The 22,920-nt window shown below is 33.3% G+C and overlaps 1 protein-coding gene across 1 annotated transcript in view; it reads left to right on the top strand.

Moving 5' to 3' along the window:
* Positions 1-22,920, top strand: part of LOC117683449 (ankyrin repeat domain-containing protein 17-like) — a 199,767-nt gene that overhangs the window by 87,262 nt on the left and 89,585 nt on the right. Inside the window, exons 3-6 of the mRNA XM_066073515.1 lie at positions 8,893-9,051; positions 13,468-13,657; positions 13,851-13,961; positions 14,407-14,464. Of these exons, the coding sequence (XP_065929587.1) occupies positions 8,986-9,051; positions 13,468-13,657; positions 13,851-13,961; positions 14,407-14,464 (425 nt within the window). The 5' untranslated portion in view covers positions 8,893-8,985. The remainder of the gene's footprint in view (positions 1-8,892; positions 9,052-13,467; positions 13,658-13,850; positions 13,962-14,406; positions 14,465-22,920) is intronic.

The following is a 22,920-nucleotide window of genomic DNA, read 5'->3' as shown; positions in this document are numbered from 1 at the left end:
CCACAATGTCCTAAAATACACTTTTTAATTCATGAATAAATTGATGTTTACCTTCACACATTCAAATTAACTCGGTCATTGGTTTACAGAAAAATTGCTAATCGTATGCAGATTAATTACAAAAACTACTCTATAAAACGTTTCTAATTTTTGCACTCTTAATATACCCCAATTTGGGTATTAAATCCCAGACAGAATATTGTATCCCGTTTTGGGGATTGTTTCCAACCTGATTATTGTCAAACGATTACGAGAGAGTACTGTGAATTATTACTTTTAGACCTAGTCTATGGAGATGGATATGTAACGTTCTAATCAAAACTGAATTATATTGTTTTAACAATGCACAATCATAATTCAATCAAGTATCTATAAATAAAATAATTCCTTTGTTAACAACATCAGAATTAATGCATTTAAGGTTTTGGACTTAAACCATCATACATTATGTGACAATGATATAAATGTAGACAAGGCACACAATGCGGGATGAAAATCATGAAATACATGACAAAGACAATTTTACATTATATCTAAGTCTATTTGTCAAACAGTTGTAACATGAAACATTTGCTGGTTTGCAAGGGATGCTTGGCTTGTGAGGATGTGTGTCCTTCTTGTTTTCAACTTTTGTGTCTTAAACTTATCGGCCTTAATAGAAAACAAGTTGTGTACATTTATAATTTTAATAATAAGAAACCACAACTCTTATGATAGTAGAAAACAAATCTATAAATAAAAGTAACTCAATCAATTTAACAAAAAAAATAATGAATGATTAATAACATTTTAAATCAGAAAATATTGCAGCTCAATTGCCTTAACTTGCAATTAATATTACTAACGCTAAGATGACTGGAATTACACATACGTACCTTAAAAGAGAACACGTTGTGTAGTTTTATATTTGTTTTAAGAAAGACAAAATAAAATATAATGACGTATTGTCATTTTATAACACAGAAGCGGTTTCCATGACGTTTACACTGCCTGTTAACTTTCTAAGTACCCAAGTGACTTGACGCATGCGTTTCCTTATCTTAACTAAACTAACGCGTTGCCAGATTTCTAATTTCTTCTCTCATAACTCAAACAGTGCTCACATCCATGAAATATTTGATGTATCAATTAATTACCCAAGTGCTTGGTCCTAATAATACTTTGTAATCAAAGAAAATGTAACACGTTTTTCAATAGAGACCACCTTAAATACACAATTCGTAACTAAAGATCAACATTATCATAAAAAAAGACCATAAGTTATCTAACATTTGACCTTGCTCTGGATATCGAAAATATGACATCGAAATTCCTTTAATATTATGAACTTGCAATATAATATGAAAATAATACAAACAATTGCATATCACAGCTATAGAAACATGTGTACAATGCTTATCAACAATGTCACAACTCATATGTTTTTGTTGTTAGTTAATTCTTTTTTCGATTTTAAGGACACCTATTTATAATTTGTTTGTGAATACGTGTATTTGAGATATTATTCATATTTTGATGCTACCCAATCATAACAGTATTCGGTTTAAATATAATTGAGCTGGGTTTGTTTATAAACTCTAAAATAACTCTAAGATAAATTATTTCTTATCAATGTTCATTTTGTGCTATAAATTTCATTTAGGTGAAAGTTGATTCCATATGATGTATTTATTATATATTGACCGGTATTGCCCGATAATACAGGGTATGCAAATATCATAATTAATACATAAAAACAATGCAAAGTTATAAGGAACACTTGTTTTGATCTGATATTAAAAAATGACTTCTAGAACTAGAATGTACTTCTAGTTAGTAGAAGAAAAGATTTACATTCTTATAAACATGCATGTATTGAACACTTTAGGCTTAATACTACAGGTTTTTACAATTATTAATTAATTGTGGTATTTGAAAATGCAAAACATTGTACACTTGTAATTGAAAAAAAAAATGTTATTGATGATATACTTGTTTAGTCATAAATCTAACTCAAATAAAAATAGATTTTCATTTACAAGTAGCTTGTATTTTGATTTTACTTGTAATGAGATGGAGTGGAAAAGGGTGAACATGAAACTTGCACTTAATATTAAGATGATATTATTATTACTAGGCTTTTTAAGGCTTACATGGAGCTGGAGAAAGTATTCAAGGGCCGACTTCTGAAGACAGACATTTGGAAATCATCTCCAGCAGAAAAGACTCCGGGACTGCAGACCTATAAATATGCACCACTTTTATGCACAGATAGAGGCAAGGTAAAAGCAATTCTGAAGTTAACACTATTCTACTAGCGTGAATCAATTTTATAAACATTAAAACCCTTCACATTTTAAAAAATTTACATTGAGTTTCTCTTCATTTAAATGAAAACGTATAACCTGGTAGCAAGCAAAAAAATCAAAATGACAATTTGATTCATAGTGTTTAATTACCTAACGGAAGGCAAAGTAAAGGAGTTGCCTAAATAGTTGAAGTCCAACAAACCGCCAGCTGCAGGTGCAAGTTAATTAATTTTAGTGCAGAATGTTGACGTCTATTGATCATATACTATAAAAACAACATTTTCTTTTAACAGATTATATTAAAAAACGTTTGGATCGAAAGAGCACCTCCTCAGAAGAGAAGTTACAAGGGCACATGATGTCAACACTCTAGACAATCGACATAGACCAGATCCAATAACCAAGATGGAACAAAGAATCAGGAAAGAAGATATTGAAGCATCTCATAGACAGGGCCAGATTTAAATGACATTAGTTTAGATACTTAATGCCACATTAGTTTTGTACACGACACAAGATGGTAGTATTTGTCTATTTTTCTTTCTATTTGTGGTTAATCCAACGGACAAATTTTATGCATGCAAGATATCATGCAAGAAGACTAGATAAGAAGTTAAAATAAGTGAGAAAAACAGCTCAATTAGTATGCAATTTTATTATACAATGTTCTTTCAATCACCAGCATTAATTGATTAAGAAAAAGTACAATGTACTAGAATTGACATCAATTTACAGTTAACTGCTGAAACCATTAACTTACTATCCATTCCACTTTCTTCTAGTCTACAATTATCTTAGATGTATTCATGATATAGAGTTTTTATAGGAACATTGTGCAATGATTGCATGATGGTGAAGTGAAATATGAAAATTTATAACCACAAGAAAAATCATACTTCCCGAGGACTTAGCCGTAGGGAAAGTTAGAATTTTTTTTTTTTGGGGGGGGGGGATAAATCTCTATGTTTCCCGAACAACATATGATTATACAAAATACGACAATTACTTATGGGTGTTTTTTACCTTTCTGTAAGCTAAACGTCATTATTGTTTTTATTTTTTAATTTCTCTTATTTATTTCATATAATCATAGACGAAAGTTGGTTTTATATTTTAGTTTCATCACATTTGACTATATCGTATATTTAAAATGAAAATCCCCAGATTTCCGTAGAGGTTAAATATGATAGTGTTCTGCGGGAGACACGGCCTTTTGCCCTGCCACGTGACTTTCTAGAATAATGAATTGACGAGTTATTAGAATAAATATTATTGTTCTCTAAACGGCGATTAGGTAATATTACGAGAACTAGGATATAGTAACACTATAGGTTCATACATATACTGCGCAATTCTCAGCGTCAAATGAGCTTACTAGGGTATTGCATCATAACTATTATTATCAATTAAATGGGTAATTTTCCTTGGTTGTCGTCAAAATCAGGAAAGGTAACACCGTCGGTTATGTTTAAAAATCGGCACTCTTGATATTTGTTAAAACCTAAGCTGTCATTTTAAAAGTATGCTATCATTGTTATGATAATTTTTTACCATGAAAATTTATAGACAAACGGTGCATTTTTATAATGCTTGATGTTTAATTTAGGCAAGATACTCAACAAATACTATTGTTTGATGTCTTAAAAAATGCATGCTTCTAAGGTGAGACCATTAACGCTCTCCATCAGTGTAAAAATCAAGGTGTTTTTGGTTAAAAATTGCGTATATTCTTAACGCAATCCTTTGGCACTTTGACGCAGAAGACCCATAAAAAATACAAATAAAGCCTCAAAATTCTGCTATTTAGTTTAAATTGGATTTATGGGGGTCCATGTACCAAATACATCATGCATGTATGAGTGTATATGATATACTTTACATGAAAAAAAATAGATATATAATCACAATATATCATCAACGAAATTAAATGATCTTCAGTCGGGTTTTCTAGGTTGATAACTATGTATTTATATTGAAAGAGAGAGAACAAAACAGACCCCTTTTTAGTCACGCGATTATGTTATCAAACCATGAGCGTAAAATACTAAGTGTGTTCTCGGCCAGAAAATTCTTGGTATTGTAAAAAAAGATCCCCAAATTTGGATGCTTTTTCAAACCACTGGTTTCTTTTTACGCTAGATGCAGAGGTCTTTTGGGGATCGTTGATTACACGTATGGTATTATGCGAACTCTCAAAAAAAATTTGAAATTAATTTTCAAATTGACCTGTTGAATTGATTTCCTTCAAAGTTAGTACATGAACACTGTATTGGATCGAGAACATATCGCTTGTTTTGCTAATATTCTTTATTCAGATACCTGCTTGGTGCCCCAACTAGTGAACCCACTATATAGAAAATACCAGAAAAAGTTAACAGATGGGATGTTTTTATTTTTAGATCGAGAACAGCAATGTCACCTTGAAGCATTGTACAGCATTATTTCAAAGTCATCGGATACACAAAGTGTATGTTAACTGCGATTTTAAAACTCTATTATCCTCCATTCTCTTAAACCCCTTTCACAATTGGCGCACGACCACTTTACACCACTTTGCGATCGAAATTTTTGAGCTTCGCGCGAGCTCTCGCATACGTTGCACGAGCCCTCGCTTACGTTGCACGAGCTCTCGCATTCGTTGCATACGTTTCACTGGTCGCATCAAGTCTCCTCTGAATAGTGGACATGCACACTATTCAGACGCGACCGAACGCGATCCAAATTATCGCAGTGCAACGCACGAACATTAGTACGAACGTTTTACAACGTTTTGTGTACTCGCAAGAGTGATGCACGATTTGTAAAAGGTCGTAAAATGAATCGCAGTTGTTAATGCGCGTATTGTGCGACCATGAGACTGTTGCTCAACATGTCTCATGTTATCTTGCAACGTTTTACTATCATTGCACGACTTATCAGTGTAATATGCCTTGCTTTGCCATTTGAATATATACCATGAATAAGCATCTCTGTCTCAGACCACAATTCAACAATATACATTTATTGCATGATGGTAAGGGAAATATGAAGATTTTTTTCTCTAATAAAACTTATATTTCCCCAGGGCATCGCCCGAAGGAAATTTTTTTTGTCTGGGGGAATAAATCTTCATATTCCCTTAACATTAATGCAATAAACGAACAACATATGATTATACAAAATGCATAAATTTCTTTGATTGTTTTGATTTCCTCTGTTACTGTCTCACTTTTCTTTCATAATTTCGAATCATAGATAGTTAAGTTGATTTTGTGGAATATAAAGAATCATAATAATTAAATAATTAAAAGCTTTTTCATTCCTCTGAAATCACCCTGCCATGTGACTTCCTAGATCAATCAAAGATAATAGAATTATCATATTGAGGTGTAATAATAAATGCTGCTGCATCTCTGTTTCTTCTGTTGGGCGGCATGTTCTCTCGCTTTCAACTATGTCTACTGAAGAGCGTCGGAAAGGGGCGGTATATATACCCCCTCTGACTCGCACGAGCATTCGTACCATGGAACGCATGATCGCACGTCCAATCGCATTGGCGCACGTTCAATCGCCCGATCATCTGGTCTCTCGCGCGATCCTGTCGCATTATCTTTCAACAGTCGCTTTCATTGTAAAACAGTCGCATATAGACGCAAGATTTAATGCGTTTACGTCGCACAACGCTCGCTTAGATCGTGCGAATTTTGTACGAATACTTTTTTCAAATGCAATTATTTCGGCAACAGTTTACGAATCATATCGAATTTTTCGGTCGCACAAATATTCAGTCGCTTCTGCTCGTGCGCCAATTGTGAAAGGGGCTTTACTAAGCGAATGTGTAAGTACATTATTTATTTCTATGCATGGTAAATGTTTTTTCCTTACAACAACTACATTGTAAATGTAAATTCAGAAAAACCTATTAAAATCGTTCATCTTTATACAGCATTTTTTAAGTAGGTCGCGGTTCAAATTTAGAATCTGAACTTGGATAGAAAGAAAGCAATTATATTATAATCATTGTAATGTTTATTATTTTTTGTCCATACATACAATTACTGATTTGGTAATTGGATTGTTTACTGCTTTTAATCTTTCTACTAACTTGCTACATGAATTTTTGAATGTCTTGGATGTAAACACAATTGAATTCTTGTTGATGAAAAAAAAGGTGTAAAAATGACCAAAGCCGTTTTGCTAATATACATTCTTACTGGTAATCATCCATCTGTTGGTAATATATTTGAGTTGCAGGGTATATCTGTTTGTTTTGGGGTTTTTTTTGTGTCATGGATTTTAGAATTGTTGTATTCGTTTTCAAAGCAACAATCATTCTCTATATGAATGATGAAATTCGGGTAAAATTTAATGCATATACTTATATTATGACCAAACTGACTGTACATGTATATTTGAAATTACAAGGAACGGGGCTTACAGGTAGTAAGATAACAGACAGATTCCTGCCACATTTAAGTGCAAAAGCAGACACAAAAGCGGACCCAAACCAGACAATGGGGTCTGCGCCGGTGTTAGGTTGTGTGTGGTCTGTACTGTATAACCAGATTGAATGAACAACATTGACTTTTGTGTCTATGCTACTCCCTCCGAAAACAACACGGACTCAAGTTACTCTTTTTGAAAATTCCTTTTCAACAGTGATTTATTCGTTCCGTAATTAGATATAAAACTTTGTAGTCTTTTTGTATCTAATATAATTGTATTTTTATGTAAGCAAACATATACAAACTATTGCAATGAGGTTTAATGCTAAAGTCTTTGTATTTTCCTCATCAATTTAAGACACTTAATAACGTCATGAAAAAGGGGTGCCATGATAGTGTGGAAATTACTAACATTATTGCGACTGTACAATGTACTTCCATATCTATATGCACGATGCAAGGAAACAGGACTGCTTGTTGAAGTAAAAAGGTGTGTGAAATGAAACTTAATCTTTATACTTGGCGTATTGCGCCTTTTTTACAACAGCACGCTCTGATAACCTCTTATCAAGTGGCGTCTGTACATACCATGATATTGTGTAAATTGCTAGTGTTTAATTCTTATAGTATCACAAAGGTAAAATAACGACTGTACGCCACTAAAATTAAAATAGTTCTCTGTAATACTTGCCATTATTATTCGGTATTTTTCAAATAGAGTCATGTATTTAATTAATATCAGTATTATGTATAGAAGAGTGACATTAACTTAGTTAAGGTAAAACGACAAGGATAATTGGGAACATACTGGTTCATGCATTCGAACTTTTAAAAATATTAAAAATAGAATTTCTTAAACTCTTCTCGATTGAGATAACGTTCAGCCAACTGCTAATCTGGTCCGCTTCTCTGGATCCTTCTATTTAATAACGTGACATACATATTGTGTTAAATGTACTTTTGTTTTATCATTATATACACTACACTTTGTTACAACTGTAAAATTATGAACACCATTTTCCCCTAAAAAGTGTTTATGTTATATACCATACATGAAATAAACAAACATATTCATAAATTTGATCGTCGAAGTTAAACAAAAGTCCGGTTTTCAAAGAACATCTCATTTTAAAAAAAAGCGATTCATTTTTCATTGAAGTGTTTCTCAATCAAAATTGCTTTGTCCGATTGTATATCAAGTCTAATAAATGCTGCAAAACGATTGGTTTGTTTTATATATTTGTATTCATTATATTCAGTTGATTCATATAATCAGTTATTTCCTGATCATAAACACAATAGCTATATGGGACGAATGATGTTTACAAAACAGACTTTACCTAAAAGGGTAGCGCGTTATATCGCTCCTTATAAAGGCGGTGTGATTATATTACGACTTAGGCATTTGCATAAATTAAGATAAATTACCTTTCAAATATAAATGGAAGATGTGAGATAAACCTATGAGTTTTGTTTCTTTCTTAAGATTATATGTTTAATGCTTGATGTTAACTATGCCATAGAATAAACCCAAGCGATCAGGGTACGAAACAAAACGGTACCCTTTAGTTTCCTTTCGTTATCCATACACTCATGACGAATGAATTTAGCTTTTTGTGTTATTAAACACGAGTTAAATTTTCATTTACTTCGAATATTTCTATCTTTGAAAAGAGAAAGATTTTGCTGGTATAGAGAAGAGAAAGTTTAAAACTTTTTTCAAATCTTTGTTTGTATGGAAAATTATGTGATAGCTTGATAGATGAAATAGAATAAAACCAAGCAACTTTGATCACGGAAATCTGTTTTCAAATCCTGAACATCAAAATGCCAAGGACGTCCTATCAAATGATTCTTGGTATTGCATTGTTGAATAATATCACTATTATGGATGTAGTTTTAAATTACTTGTTTCTTTACGCTGCTACAGGGGTCCCTGGGATCGTTGGTAATACAGTGTATAATACTTATTCCGTTGAATCTATTGTTTAAATCAATCACAAATGTTGATGTTTGCTTTTTAATGTAAGTACATGTACTCTTTATAGAATCGAATACAGGTACCTTATGTAGATAACTTTATTGTTTTTTAGTTTTTAAATGTTTAAAAATAACCCATTTGTTGCCCCAAAAGAACACTCAACCAATAAAACATTTTTAAAATGTGGTTTTAATTTCAGGTCGAGTACAGTTTTAAATCATATCAGAAGATACCTTGAAACATTATACAGCATTTTTTCGGCGTCCTCATACACACCACTAACGGAGACGAAATGGGTCTTCCTACCAGAGTGCGTCTTGTGATATTTTTGTCCATTATTGTCGCATTAAATGAATGTGTAAGTACATTATTTACTTTTATACCTGTCATAATGATCAATAAAAATACTGAATAAATATTATGTATATCACATAACTGCATGAAGGACTACACTGATTTTCTAAATGTTTACATAATTATCCATCTCAGGATAGAATTAAATATTGTATACCAATTGTGTTTGAATTTACTGCCACCATTTACAAATACTATTTATTAAGGAAACTGGCAATTTATTCTTGAATACACACGTCATTGTGAATCATAGTCAGACTCTTTTTAAATGTTGAGACTATTGATAACATTTAGTCTCAAGATACTTATATATTCTGTTCATCATGCAAGAAAAAAAATTTACTCTCTCTTTCTCTTAGTTTTTTTTTTTTTTTGCAAAAATATGTAAGGGTGTAAGTTGATCTACTTGCCTTGAATAGCTATTTTACAAAAGCACGGCCCGTCTACCGCGGTCTGATGACCACTGAAATGTGTTGTCTGTAAATTTATAACATATTTGTGAATAGTAAAGGTTGAAATTTCATACGTAATCGGCATAGCTTTCTATGCTAAAAAGGGCTATATATGGTTTGAGCCTAAAATGACCCCTAGAATCAACATCGTCTTTTTATTGTAATTCTTTGTTTTATTTGTAAAAATAAACATTTGAAGTTTTTTCATAATTTTTATTTTTATATTAGTGCCCACAATTTAAAAATATGACATCATAAAGTTTACCTTTTCCTGCCATTTTTGCATTTTTAGCATAAATCGGCTTGTTTTGAAGCAGTTTTTATTAAAGGAAACATTGAGCGACTGCTTGAACAAACAAAATATTTTCAACAAAGATGTATCTCCCCAGTCCTTTTAGGTGAAAAAAAAAATTGTTCTTGTTCAAAGAGTCGATCTATATTTCCTATTCGAAAAATGTCAGTTTTTTGCTGAATTTTATTGAGTTAAAAAATAGTGTCACTTCTGATGCATAAACTGCCAGTGAGTGCATATAAATCAAATAAATAGGTAAAAAACATATTTTATATCAGCTCTTTTATAAAATAACACAACAAAGAAAGTGGGCGCTTAAGATGTACATTCGGCAGGAATCTGGGAGCTCAAGGAGAGTGAAAATTTCATCAATTGATTTTGAATATTTTTCGAATTATAACCGTTATTTGGTTTCTGTTGGATATGGAATGAGTGGAAAAGTATTTGAAATGCAAACGGTTTTATCATAATATGGGTCTAAATACAGCAACACGATGCAATTCGTGCAAAATCCTACTTATTTACAACTGTTTTTAAATGATTGTGTTGTCTCTGGGTCTTCTCTCAACAAATTTGAAACGTGTGAAGATAACATAGTTTAACATTAAAAATGTCGCTTTTTAAAAAAAGATGGAGAGATGACCCAGAAATGACTAATTATGTCCTTTTTCAAATTATTTTTTGAAGGATAAAAAACAAAGTCCATTGATATGACAATGTTCGTCCAAACAGTACTTTATAGAGCTTATTGACAAGTCTCGCATGGTTCAGTGGTTTCGTCCTGGATTATTGAATACAAAAGTTTTCAGTGTTTCAGTGTTTTGGGTTCAAATCCAACTGGTCGTCTTTTTTTTTTTTTTTAAATTTCAACTTTTTTGTTTTAAATGTTTGTTATTATAACATGATGTTGAATTATAATATGCCGGTATATTTTAACTTGTTGTTATTGATTTCTAGATCTGCTGAATGAACACTATTTTCTTTTCTTATAACTAGCTTTTTTAGGATATACAAAATATAACTTCACTAAAATATGTTTGCATTAGCATTTCCAACTAGTTATCGCTTTACCTGTCATTGCCATTTTTTTTAAAGCTTGTGAGTTTTTTAATAACCGGAATAGCCATGTACATGTACTTCGAATCTCAACATAATATATTTTTGTTGAAACCTGTACACAGCCTTTCGGGGTTACAGACATTTAAATCCCAATTGATTCGTGTCGAGGATTCCTGCAAACTTACAATCTTGTGCGCTCACTTTCTTAATGTATCCGAATCACTTAAAAAATAGTGAATTATGGGGCCAAATTCTTTATATTAATAAACAAAATCAATTTTATATCCTCAGAATTAAGATGTACTTCAGAAACGCAATTGTTTTCGTTAGTAGCCATTTCATCTTGACTCTCACCGTCTTGCATCTTTAAAACATATCCTTCTTTCAATCTAACTTTTACAATTAGTTAAGGAAATGGTCATCCTCCAGCTCTATTGCAGATGTGGTTTGGTATGTTCCCATGTACTAAGAAGAAGCATGATGAAAAAACATTTTATTATTGTATCTAGCTTTATTTCCATCTATGTAATGATAGTGCTTAAATTTACCTATTTCCAAAAAAACAAAGCGCATTTTTAAAATTAAGTTTTCCTATATCTATAAATAATTTTTCCTAAAGTGAGGATTAAGGGTCAGTTTCAATTTCAGTTTAATTTTATATATGTTTTCAAAACAATGATTGTTCCAAAAAATGTGAACATCTCCCTTGCGACGCTTTCATGATGCTACCTTACATTAAGCACGTTTAATATTTCAACAATAAAAAGACTATGCATGCATATTGGAAAATGATATGCAATTCATCTTAGCTCTTATTACCATCAGTCCAAAATTATCTTTTTAGTTGAATGTGTCTACCAATATTACAAAATTATTAAAAAAAAAAAAATAAAGAGGGCCACGAGGTCAAATATTTGTTTCTGTTCGGTTCATGTTCACATTTTATCATAAATACTAGACTTTCCATCAATAAGAGCTAACGCTTACATTTTTTTTTATATATAACTGTCATGTAAACATTGTGCTGGTATTACATGTAAATCCCATTATACATTGCTTAAAAACACTCGAAAAACATATCCAAATAAAAAACAAGAAGTCCAAGGCCACATTGCTAATCTGAGCAGCAAAGTATCTAGACAAATAAGTACAGTAGATATTGCATGAAAAGTTAAAACAAATCTGCGGATTTTCATTCAACATATTTTTTCGGGGGGGGGGGGTACTAAGCCTCTTTTGTGGTTTTAGCATTTGTAGAAAAATTTGTCGCCATTTCTATCTAAACCCCTTCCTTTGTGGCCTCCGTTTTTTTCCAGGGATTCAAGGTTTAATCAAACCTTAATCTGCACAACTTGTGCTTTTACACAAGCTTCAGCATTTTTTGCGCGAATGATTTCCCAGAAGACTTTTGGGAGTTGATTTTAATCAACTCTCCTATGCAGTTACAAACCGAAAGTGAAACAGTGTTTGGACCTCAGCACAAATCATCGCTGCTGACAAGACTTAGTTCTTGAAAATAATTGATCAATATGATGTAATGTATGCTAAAGCATTGTTTTTCAAGGAAACTTATTTATTAATACCTTGAAAATAGTCAGATTTCAAATGGTACGAACAATAAAGATATTTTTGTAGTCGTATGTATTCTTACGCCAGAGTTCAATATTGTCTCGTTCAACTCGACGCTCGGCCGTCTCCGTAAATATCCGACAAGCAGAGAGTCTCTGTCTTGCTTGTCGGAGATTTACAGTGTCAGCCGAGCCATTGGTTGAACGAGACTAGAGTTCAATATTGCATGGATCCATACAATTTTCGAGAATATTTCTATCACTGAAACATAGTTTGATTAAATTAATTTTATCTTTAAATATTATTTATTCATATCATAAGATTGTGCGTAATTCAAATACAAATTAGAAACTACATGTACTTGTCATGCAAATTAACAAATCATTAATTTTAAAATAAATAAACATCGACAAAATCAACTCCCGTCAGTTCTTCAGTACTTTGATTTCAAATTTTCCCATTATCTTCCTATGCATAAATTAAATACCCCAATCCCCCAATTGTTGCCCCACCCTATCCCTGGTAATGATTTAAACTATATATATATATATATATATATATATATATATAACTTCGACCACAATTGTGTTCCACACTATCTCCTGAGATCATGATTTAAACAAACTTTAATCTACACTCTATGAGAATGCTACCACACAAGTTCCAGTTTTTCTGGCCAAATGCTTTTTGGCAATTGTTGCCCCATCCAATCCCTGAAGACCTTGATTTGAACAAATTTTTATCTAGATACATTACATGAGGTTGCTTCCACAAATATTTAAGCTTTTCTTGGCCAGATTGATTTTTAGAAGTAGATTTTTCGAGAAATACCGACAGATGCGTCGCCCTTCATTTGAACAAATCTGAATCCCCTTTACCCAGTGATGCTCTGTGCCAAGTTGAAAACGGCTTAGTGTTTCTGGAGAAGCAGATAAAAATGTGAAAAGTTTACGACAACGACTACGACGACAGACAATGGACACATCTTTTTTTTTTTAAATTCTCATGAATACTAAATGAATTAAAAATAAACATTTTGATAATTCAGAAAAAGCTTGATGGTTATAAGTTCCCGGTATACTCAACACCATTTTGTCCCAGAAATGAATCAGAGTGGAACAAGAGGTCATCAGCTCTCAACTGTAACAGGACTAATGGCTACACATGTCTACCGAACGAGAAACTCACAGAACTGTTAGAGTTCTGTTACATAGAACCTTGGATATTGATTGAAGAAGGTACACGGAATAATATGCAAAGAATATTTTAGAGAAATCATATATTATGTTTGGGAAAAAAATATCTAGATAAACTAGCACATTAGCTCTAAAAATTTATTTATTTAGAAGCAGAAATATACCCTAAACATTATAACAACTTTATGTATGAATAATAAGGGAAAAAATTCAGTATACTTTAATTCGATTTCAGGTTATTGTTTATACCTAGAGAGAAAAGGTTCCTACGTTGATTCATACAGCTGTCGTCAATTCTTACGTGGATGCCACAATACCTCATATATAAGCAACAGAATCTTTGAATGTAAGTAGTGGGATAAAGCTTGCATGGTACATTCACTCTAAACTACTGGTATATGTGCACAGTTATGGAGATGCATGTAGGATAAATAGTTTTTGATTGACTCATCAGATTCAGTATCAGCATTATGATCATCTCCACTTTTGTCTTAATTAAAAATGATGTATTAAGCTCGACTTATTCTATTAAAAAATCATCGAATGACTGCTTTCAGATGTCACTTTTATTTTCAAATGTTAGCACCCATCCCCTGCCATATTTTGTCCCAAGATGGCTTTTCTATACATTTTGTACCAAAAACTATGAGTATATTAAATACAATTTTATACAATTTTATATTTGGATAAAGGAAATATATCATTATTTACTTTTTCATGTTTATTTAACTGACAAAAATTAAATTACAGTAACTTTATTAACAGTATGATGATTAATGTGTGTATTACAGACCCAGCTTGCATATCTATCGGTGATGGTTGTTTCTTGGCCGAACAATCTTGCAAAAGGTATGTTATATGTATTGAGGAGAGATTGAGAAAGTGTAGCACGGTCTGTCATTTAATCATAAGATTTTTAGGTCAGCTGAGTCATTTGGGCCAATTGCAATTGGTCTTTGTGCGTCGCCATGAATCGGCCGTCGTCCATCGTGCGTCGTACGTTAACAATCTTACATATTTAACCTCTTCTTCAAAACTACAAGGTGACAAGGTCAGTAATACAATTTTTGTTTTTAAGCAAGAAGTTTTGACATATATGACCATAACATCCCAAGTGACTCATGTGTGGGGCCAAATTAACCAAACAATGCAAACTTTTTATAATTTCTTTTTGTACTGCCATATTCAGTGGAATAAAAACTAAATGCATACTGGTATTTGTTATGTTTATGAAGCACTCCATTTATGGCCTCTGATTCAGGAGTTCGGACCCTAGGGCGGGACCATTATTGCTATATGGTAAAAATGTATTAAATATATATTAAAAAATTAGGTTCTGCACTTGCAGAATAACTAAATTCATGATTCTGATGTCCATGACGCCATTTACCAAAATTGTTAAATTCATGGTTCATGAGTCAGGGCTACAGGACCTAGGGCGAGGCAATATAACCATATAATGAAAACGTATTACATTTTAGAAAAACGTCTTATCCACTACCATGGAAGTGGGAGAAAAACTATAATAATTTTTATGTTTTCTCATGCTGCACAACCTCACCGCAGCTCCGTTTTTGCTGTCTGATAAATGAACTCAACACTTGTGCATGATAAAATATGTCATTTATAAAAAATGACGAAAGTAAAGAAAAATATAGTACAACATAGTAGGGGATCAGACCCAAAACTGTTCACACAAAATGTTAAATAACTTATCAATATGCTGATCCCCTTTAAAATACAGAAAACAATATTTTGTTTAAAATTATATACAATATATACAAAACCAGCAAAAAGATGGCACCTCAAAAATAAAATATGCCATATGCAAAATAACAATATTTTGTACATGTATGCAACTTTTGAATATTGGAGTGATGAAACGGGGATGGTGGTGGGTGTATCAAAACATTACTCGTGCTAACACTCTCATAGATGAAGACAGAATGACCCTACTCTCACTGGTCAGATACTGACCGCATCAAACCACGTGACCGTGTCGCTTAATTTGATTGGCTATTAAATTAAATTTGGGGAGAATTACACCATGGAATTTTTAGCAATTGCATAATAGGTCACTGGGAGGTTTTTAGACTAGGAATTTGGGCTAAAAATAGACATGGACAGTGACCACTGCAGGGAAATTACATAATATGGCCAACGACCTCTACAAGGCATGGGAAAGAAATGCAACTTATCTAATCAAACATAAACATGAAAAATACAATAAATCAACAAATTAAATTATAGCATTCAACACATAAATACAATTATTAACATAATTGTTGTTTTATGTTTTCTCATGCTGCACAACCTCACCGCAGCTCCGTTTTTGCTGTCTGATAAATGAACTCAACACTTGTGCATGATGAAATATGTCATTTGTTAAAAATGACGAAAGTAAAGAAAAATATAACAACATAGTAGGGGATCAGACCCAAAAACTGTTCACACAAAATGTTAAATAACTTATCAATATGCTGATCCCCTTTAAAATACAGAAAAACAATATTTTATTCAAAATTATATACAATATATACAAAACCAGCAAAAAGATGGCACCTCAAAAATAAAAAATGCCACCAAATGTGAATTGCATAATGACAATTGGCAATTCCATTGTGCCATCCAAGGTGAGTTGTGCACTTGTTGATGCTGATGTGAACACATACACAAATCACAGTTTATAGTCAAATTTACCAACAGTTAAACACTGACTTGGCATACTGTTACATGTACCAGCAGTTACACACTGACCTGGCAATAAACACATATAATTCATTATATTTACATTCTACTGTGTTTTTCCATTAAATTCCGTGATGTTTAAATGCCTCTAAATGCAACAAGTAGTCAAAGGTCAAATTGACGAGTTTTATTATGACGTCACAAACGTTGAACGCTGTAAACTGCAACGTCACAAGCGAAAATCAAAGTTCACGCTTATGGCTGTTACTGTGGCTCTTCCATTAATATTAACTTACCCTTAGGATAAGATAGGAATTTTAAGGTATGAATCACATTTGCAGACAAGGCAAGAAGTTAAAAAAAATGTAAATATAAGCATTAAATCATGATTTTTTGAAGTATACACTCTCATAACTGCAGCGGTGTGTGCATACAAATTTTCATAACGCGCTAACGCGCGTTACTCAATTTGTATGCACACACCGCTGCAGTTATGAGAGTGTATACTTCAAAAAATCATGATTCAATGCTATAATACTATAACCTGTACAAATGTAACATGAATGGCAATTCCAAGGTGATAACCCGCAGGCACTATAATGAACTAACTAAAGTTGTACTAACAATATCTAAAGACACATTGTGCAAATAAAAAATAGCAGTTAAACACTGACCTATCATTACACATTACTACACCTGTAAACATACTATTACTAACAAAATAAATTGAGACACCCTCCTTATTTTACGCACAAGATTCTTATGGAAAAATTAACAAACATAAGGACATTTTTTTGGTACAGATCAAGAGCAGCAGTTAATCACTGGCCTGCTATAAATACACTGCAGGGGTAAGAAAGGATGTAGATCGAATAATTACAGTTGAAACGATTGTATTCTAATATATCTGTGTAATGCATTGGAGTTCCAGCGGCCTAAATGCTGAATAAAACTCTCAGAATAGCCTAACTGTGCAGCATGTGTCGCTGCCCCTATCCGAAACCGCCGAAGTAGATGCATGAGGCACTTTTCCTTACTGGACTGTTTATTGATTACTTCTACCGCTGCCATATTATCTGACATACATAAGATTTTTCTATTTGCCATCTCTGAACCCCAAATTTCCAAAGCCAAAACAATTGGAAACAATTCCTGTACGGCAATTTGCAAAGGTAGAAGAGTTTGTGTCCACTCATCAGCAAACCATTTTGAACCAAACACAGCAGCAAATCCTAACAAACCAGAAGCATCTGTAAATAGTCGCGTGACATCTGAAGTTTCCCATTCCTCTGGGAAAATAGAACTGATTTTCCATTGAAATTTTGAAAAAAATCTAGCCACAAATCTAGCCACATGGCTAAATCAGCTCTTACCTCATTATTAAATTTTATTCGATAAGGTTTTTTCACACCTATAGTTAATGCCCTACCAGGAACTACTACCAAACAAGCAAAATTTAAGACTCCAATTAATGATTGAAGCTCCTGCAAAGTAACTTTTTTTTTACGCCTACTAAACTGATTTACAAGAGTCCTACATTTTTCTAATTTGTCTGGTTGCAGACGACTCATCATATCAATAGAATCAACCTCAATACCATAAATGGTGATGCATGTTACTGGCCAGAAAGTTTTCTTTTCATTAATTGGAATATTAATCCTTCCACATAAATCCAAGAAATTTATCAAATCATTTTTACATTTTTCAGACTGAGGAGGCCCAATAAAAAAGAAATCATCCAACATATGAGACATACCCCCTGCTTCTAGCTTGTTTAACATAACCCATTGAAGAGCTGTACTTAACTTCTCAAATATTTGACAGGAGCTACTTGCCCCCATTGGCAGACAGCGTTCGTAGTAGAATTTACCTTTCCAAGTAAAACCCAAAAAATGATAATCCTTTGGGTTCACGGGGATTATTCTGAAGGCATCCTTTATATCTGTTTTAGCCATAATAGAACCCATCCCATATTGATGAACCAAACTGAGTACCGTATAATTGAATATAAGGGACCAGAGAGTATTCCCTAGGTATATTAGAATTAACTGAGTCCTGAGCAGGAAAGGATAAATCATGAATGATTCGAAACTTGTTTTGCTCGGATTTTGGTACAACCCCCAGAGGAGAAGTTTTAAAAAGAGGTAAAAGGGGTCTTATGAATGGGCCAGCTATCCTCTGCTTACTTAAACCAGTATGAATGTAATCTTCAATAACTTCTGGGTGCTCATATGTAGACTTATGATTATGAGGAGGATGAATGGAAGGGGACTTAACACAGCCTAATCTAAACCCAAATGTAAAGCCATTCACTAACAATTTCAATTAATCTGCCTCATAACCTAATAGTTCATTGTGAAGTCTTAACGGGTTTACTGGAGTTGGAAGAAGCAGCGCCATTCCTGTTTGATGTGATAGATTTGGATGACATGTTTCTACACTGAAATTGGGGGTGGGGTCCACTACAGGCTTGGCAAGTATGGGCGAATCGACAAGGTAGGGAGTTACATTTTTGCCCATTGTTATAATTGTAGCACTGTTTTGCCCGAAAGGGCTGCTGTTTACCATTATAAGCTTGGAATTGTGTAGGAGACTTTAAACCCATAGAGGCTACCATAAGTCGCAACTCTATTACTACTTTCTCCCACGACAGGAGGGATGTCTCTTATTTTCCTAAATGACTCATCATACATTCTCCATTGTTGGTCCCCATGAAGCTTGTGAATCTCCCTAATTGTAAACATGTATTTGAACATATTGCATGCCTCATGGAGAAATTTCTGTAAGTAAATTGTACTGAATACCAGAAAAGCATCTGTCCATCGATGTATTGTAATAGGTGTTTTATGTGAAGCCGCTTGTTGTAGCTCAATTTTCCCCGCTTGTACCACAATTGAAAGGGGTTCAACTCCTGAGGTCGACAACAAATTTTTTAAGTCAACAAAGTCATTGTTCCAAATTTTAAGTTTCAATTTTGAGGAAATTGATGCTCCTAGAGGCACACAATTTGATAAGTGAATTTGAGGGTTATAGAGCATGCAAACTACTACCCGTACTCTGAGATAAATTGCCTGCGGGCTCACCTGTGAACACATTATCCAGTAATGTTCCCAGTGCAGAGGCAGGAATTGTGGCAGCCGCAGATGCAGGAATTGTGGCAGCGGCCGGTATAGCATCCCCAACTACTGGTGCAGTATCCTCAACAGAATTCACCATTGGAGGTTGCCCAACACTTTCACTGATGTTTTGTTTCTCACTAGCAACTTTTTGTTGGTTTACAATTACTTTTGTCAGAAGTTCATAATCAATATTTGACAGTGTCAGTCTCCGACTGTTTTCGGGTTCTTTTTTGCCCTTTTCCCCCCTATGTACTTCAGTTGGTGGTGTTGGTGGTGATACTCCTCCCGTTGCCACATCATCTCTCCTGGCTCTCTTTTTAGGTGACATAATGGCTAAATATATAATAAGAATAATAAGTATGAATCCTATCCTGTCACATATATGATTAGCCTAACCCATAACCATTTTTTCATAATGACTTTTGCTTTAACAGATGATTTCAACCATGTACTTGGTATTTTGACCTGATCAGTTAAGCGAATACCAACACAGATTTTGATATACATGTACATGTTAACATAAAATTCATAATAATAGGAACATGTCCCACTGACCATATGGGTAACACAGACCAAATGTTCCTTCATCATTATTAGTACATGTAGATTCAAAGATTCATGCAACTAAAAAGTCCCATCATGACTTTAATTACATAACATTATTAACATTAAATTCATAATTGTAAGGAACATGTCCCACTGACCATATGGTTAACACAGACCCAATGTTCCTTCATCATTATTAGTACATGTATATCCAAACATTCATGTAACTAAATAGTATCAACATGATTTTAATTACATAACATTATTAACATTAAATTCATAATTGTAAGGAACATGTCCCACTGACCATATGGGTAACACAGACCCAATGTTCCTACATCATTATTAGTACATGTATATCCAAACATTCATGTAACTAAATAGTCCCAACATGACTTTAATTACATAACGTTATTAACGTTAATGGATAATTGTAAGGAACATGTCCCTCTGACCATATGGGTAACACAGACACAATGTTCCTTCATCATTATTAGTACATGTAGATTCAAACATTCATGTAACTAAATAGTATCAACATGATTTTTAATTACATGTTAACATTAAATTCATAATTGTAAGGAAACATGTCCCACTGGCCATATGAATAACACAGACCCAGTATTCCTTCATCATTCTTTAGTATGCAAACTCAACGAACATAAAATTTATCAGCTCCAGCCAAAACGCTTAATTAGAAATGAAAGGTAGAACTTGAACTGATACTCATTAACATGAAAAAATCACGCATTTAAATTTCAGGGAGTTAAGACATACACTGCCCCTACACTGTCTTAATTAAAACAAATAAAATGTAAATATATATAAATATGGATATATATATATTCACATATTATTGAATATCATTATTCTAGAGTGGTAGCACATAAGATGTAAAATCATACTGGCCTCAAAACTTTTGAGTGCAGGATCACCGCATTCCTAATGCTGCGGCGAAACTTCCTCATGGGCTGGTCCTCGACAGGGGTACACAGCAGATGGACACCATCCGGGCCTAAATAATGAAAGTCCATACCCCGATGTCCCCAGAAATAAATTCCACCAAGGGACTCAGCAAAACGTTTCAAATGTTCATTAGTCTGAACCACAAAGACGTTAAAATTTTGGCATGATACAAACTGCATTCGGCGAATTAACTGGCCTTTTATCACTACCTTTACTCCAATACCATGTCTTAAATACTGTCCAACAGATATAATATCCCTAGCTAATTTCTCACTGTTTGTACTTTCACAGATATCATTTTCACCAATCTGTAAAAACACCACATCAGGAATAGAGTCAAAATGCAGAATCTCCGCCCTGAAGACACGCTTGCTTAATCTCAAACCGCCTTTTCCTCTAAATGATACTTTAAACACTCCAGGGTCCGAATTCAGATTGTCTGTTTCTGTCTGCATACAATAATCTCTTAATCTTCTGATGTCCAATCACGCACACATTTAAAATACTCATTGTTTACAGATTGTACCCCAACCGGAACCAGCAGAAATAATAATGCGATATTGCATACAACAAAAAACTAGAAACTGCGTTTCAAAACTTACTGTATCAAAACATTACTCGTGCTAACACTCTCAAAGATGAAGACAGAATGACACCATGGAATTTTTAGCAATTACATAATAGGTCACTGGGAGGTTTTTAGACTAGGAATTTGGGCTAAAAATAGACATGGACAGTGACCACTGCAGGGAAATTACATAAGATGGCCAACGACCTCTACAAGGCATGGGAAAGAAATGCAACTTATCTAATCAAACATAAACATGAAAAATACAATAAATCAGCAAATAAAATTATAGCATTCAACACATAAATACAATTATTAACATAATTGTTGTTTGATCTAATGAAGCCTTCCACAAAATTCTGAAATCCATGACTCCCGGGTCAGGGGCTCAGGCTTTTGGACGAGGTAAATATGGCTATATCTTGGAAATATATTAAATCATAGAAAATCGTTTTTTCTACATCCATAGCTGGGGGAGATGAACTGAATGCATGGTTATGATATTCATGGAGCCCGCTACCTAAATTGTGATATTCATGATCCCTGGGTCAGGGAATCAGAACCCTTTGATTTAATATGGTAACATAGTGAAAATTCATTGAACTTAACAAAACTTCTTTACTTTCACAGTCACGGGAGATAAACTAATTGCAATGTTATTTTGTTCATTATTTTCTCTTTCTAAATTGTAAAATTCACTGCCTTTGGTGCAGGGGTTAGGGCTTTTTTACGGCGGGGGTTGGAAAATATATAGTTAACATATATTTTCTAGGTTAATTTAAAGGCCTGGAGGTTCTATTTTTAGGGTCTTCCGTTTCCAACGGAAGACCCTATTGTTTTTGTTAGGTTTCTTTTTCTTTATTTTTCACTATTATTATTCTTTTTTTTCTTAACATTTTTCTTAAAACTCAAATATTTCAAATATGCTACAATGGATTTTATAAAAATTTCACCAATAATACAAAATATCAAGTTCTTTCATCATGTACATTTTTGTTGATGACGTCTCTTCCGGTCGGCCGTTATATTCATTTTTCTTTTTGTAAAAAGTGATCCTGTCCTCCCTTTTTCGCAAAAACAATTAAAGATAGAAAATTGAAAGTTTTAGGAATGATAGATTTTTGGATTTCTAGGGCCGATCAGGTAAAACTACGATCGTCCGTCACTTCCGGTCCGCTCAAACAGCATTTTTGGAAAATTGTGTTTTAATTTTTTTTAAATCAAATAATCTACAATTTTTTTCCCATCAGAATATGTTTTAAACTTATCAAATTTTAATATGAGCAGGTCGTCCGTCACTTCCGGTCATCACCGGAAGTGATTCTAATATTTCGATTTTTGGAATTTTTAAGCATATGCGTTTTGTTGACATTTTTGTACTGAATACAAAACTAAAAACTGTTTTAAAATCGGACAAC

Source organism: Magallana gigas, chromosome 10, assembly GCF_963853765.1.
Source record: "Magallana gigas chromosome 10, xbMagGiga1.1, whole genome shotgun sequence".
Classification (NCBI taxonomy): Eukaryota; Metazoa; Mollusca; class Bivalvia; order Ostreida; family Ostreidae; genus Magallana; species Magallana gigas.
Note: the sequence above shows the minus strand (reverse complement) of the source record. Positions and strands in the feature narration are given on the sequence as shown.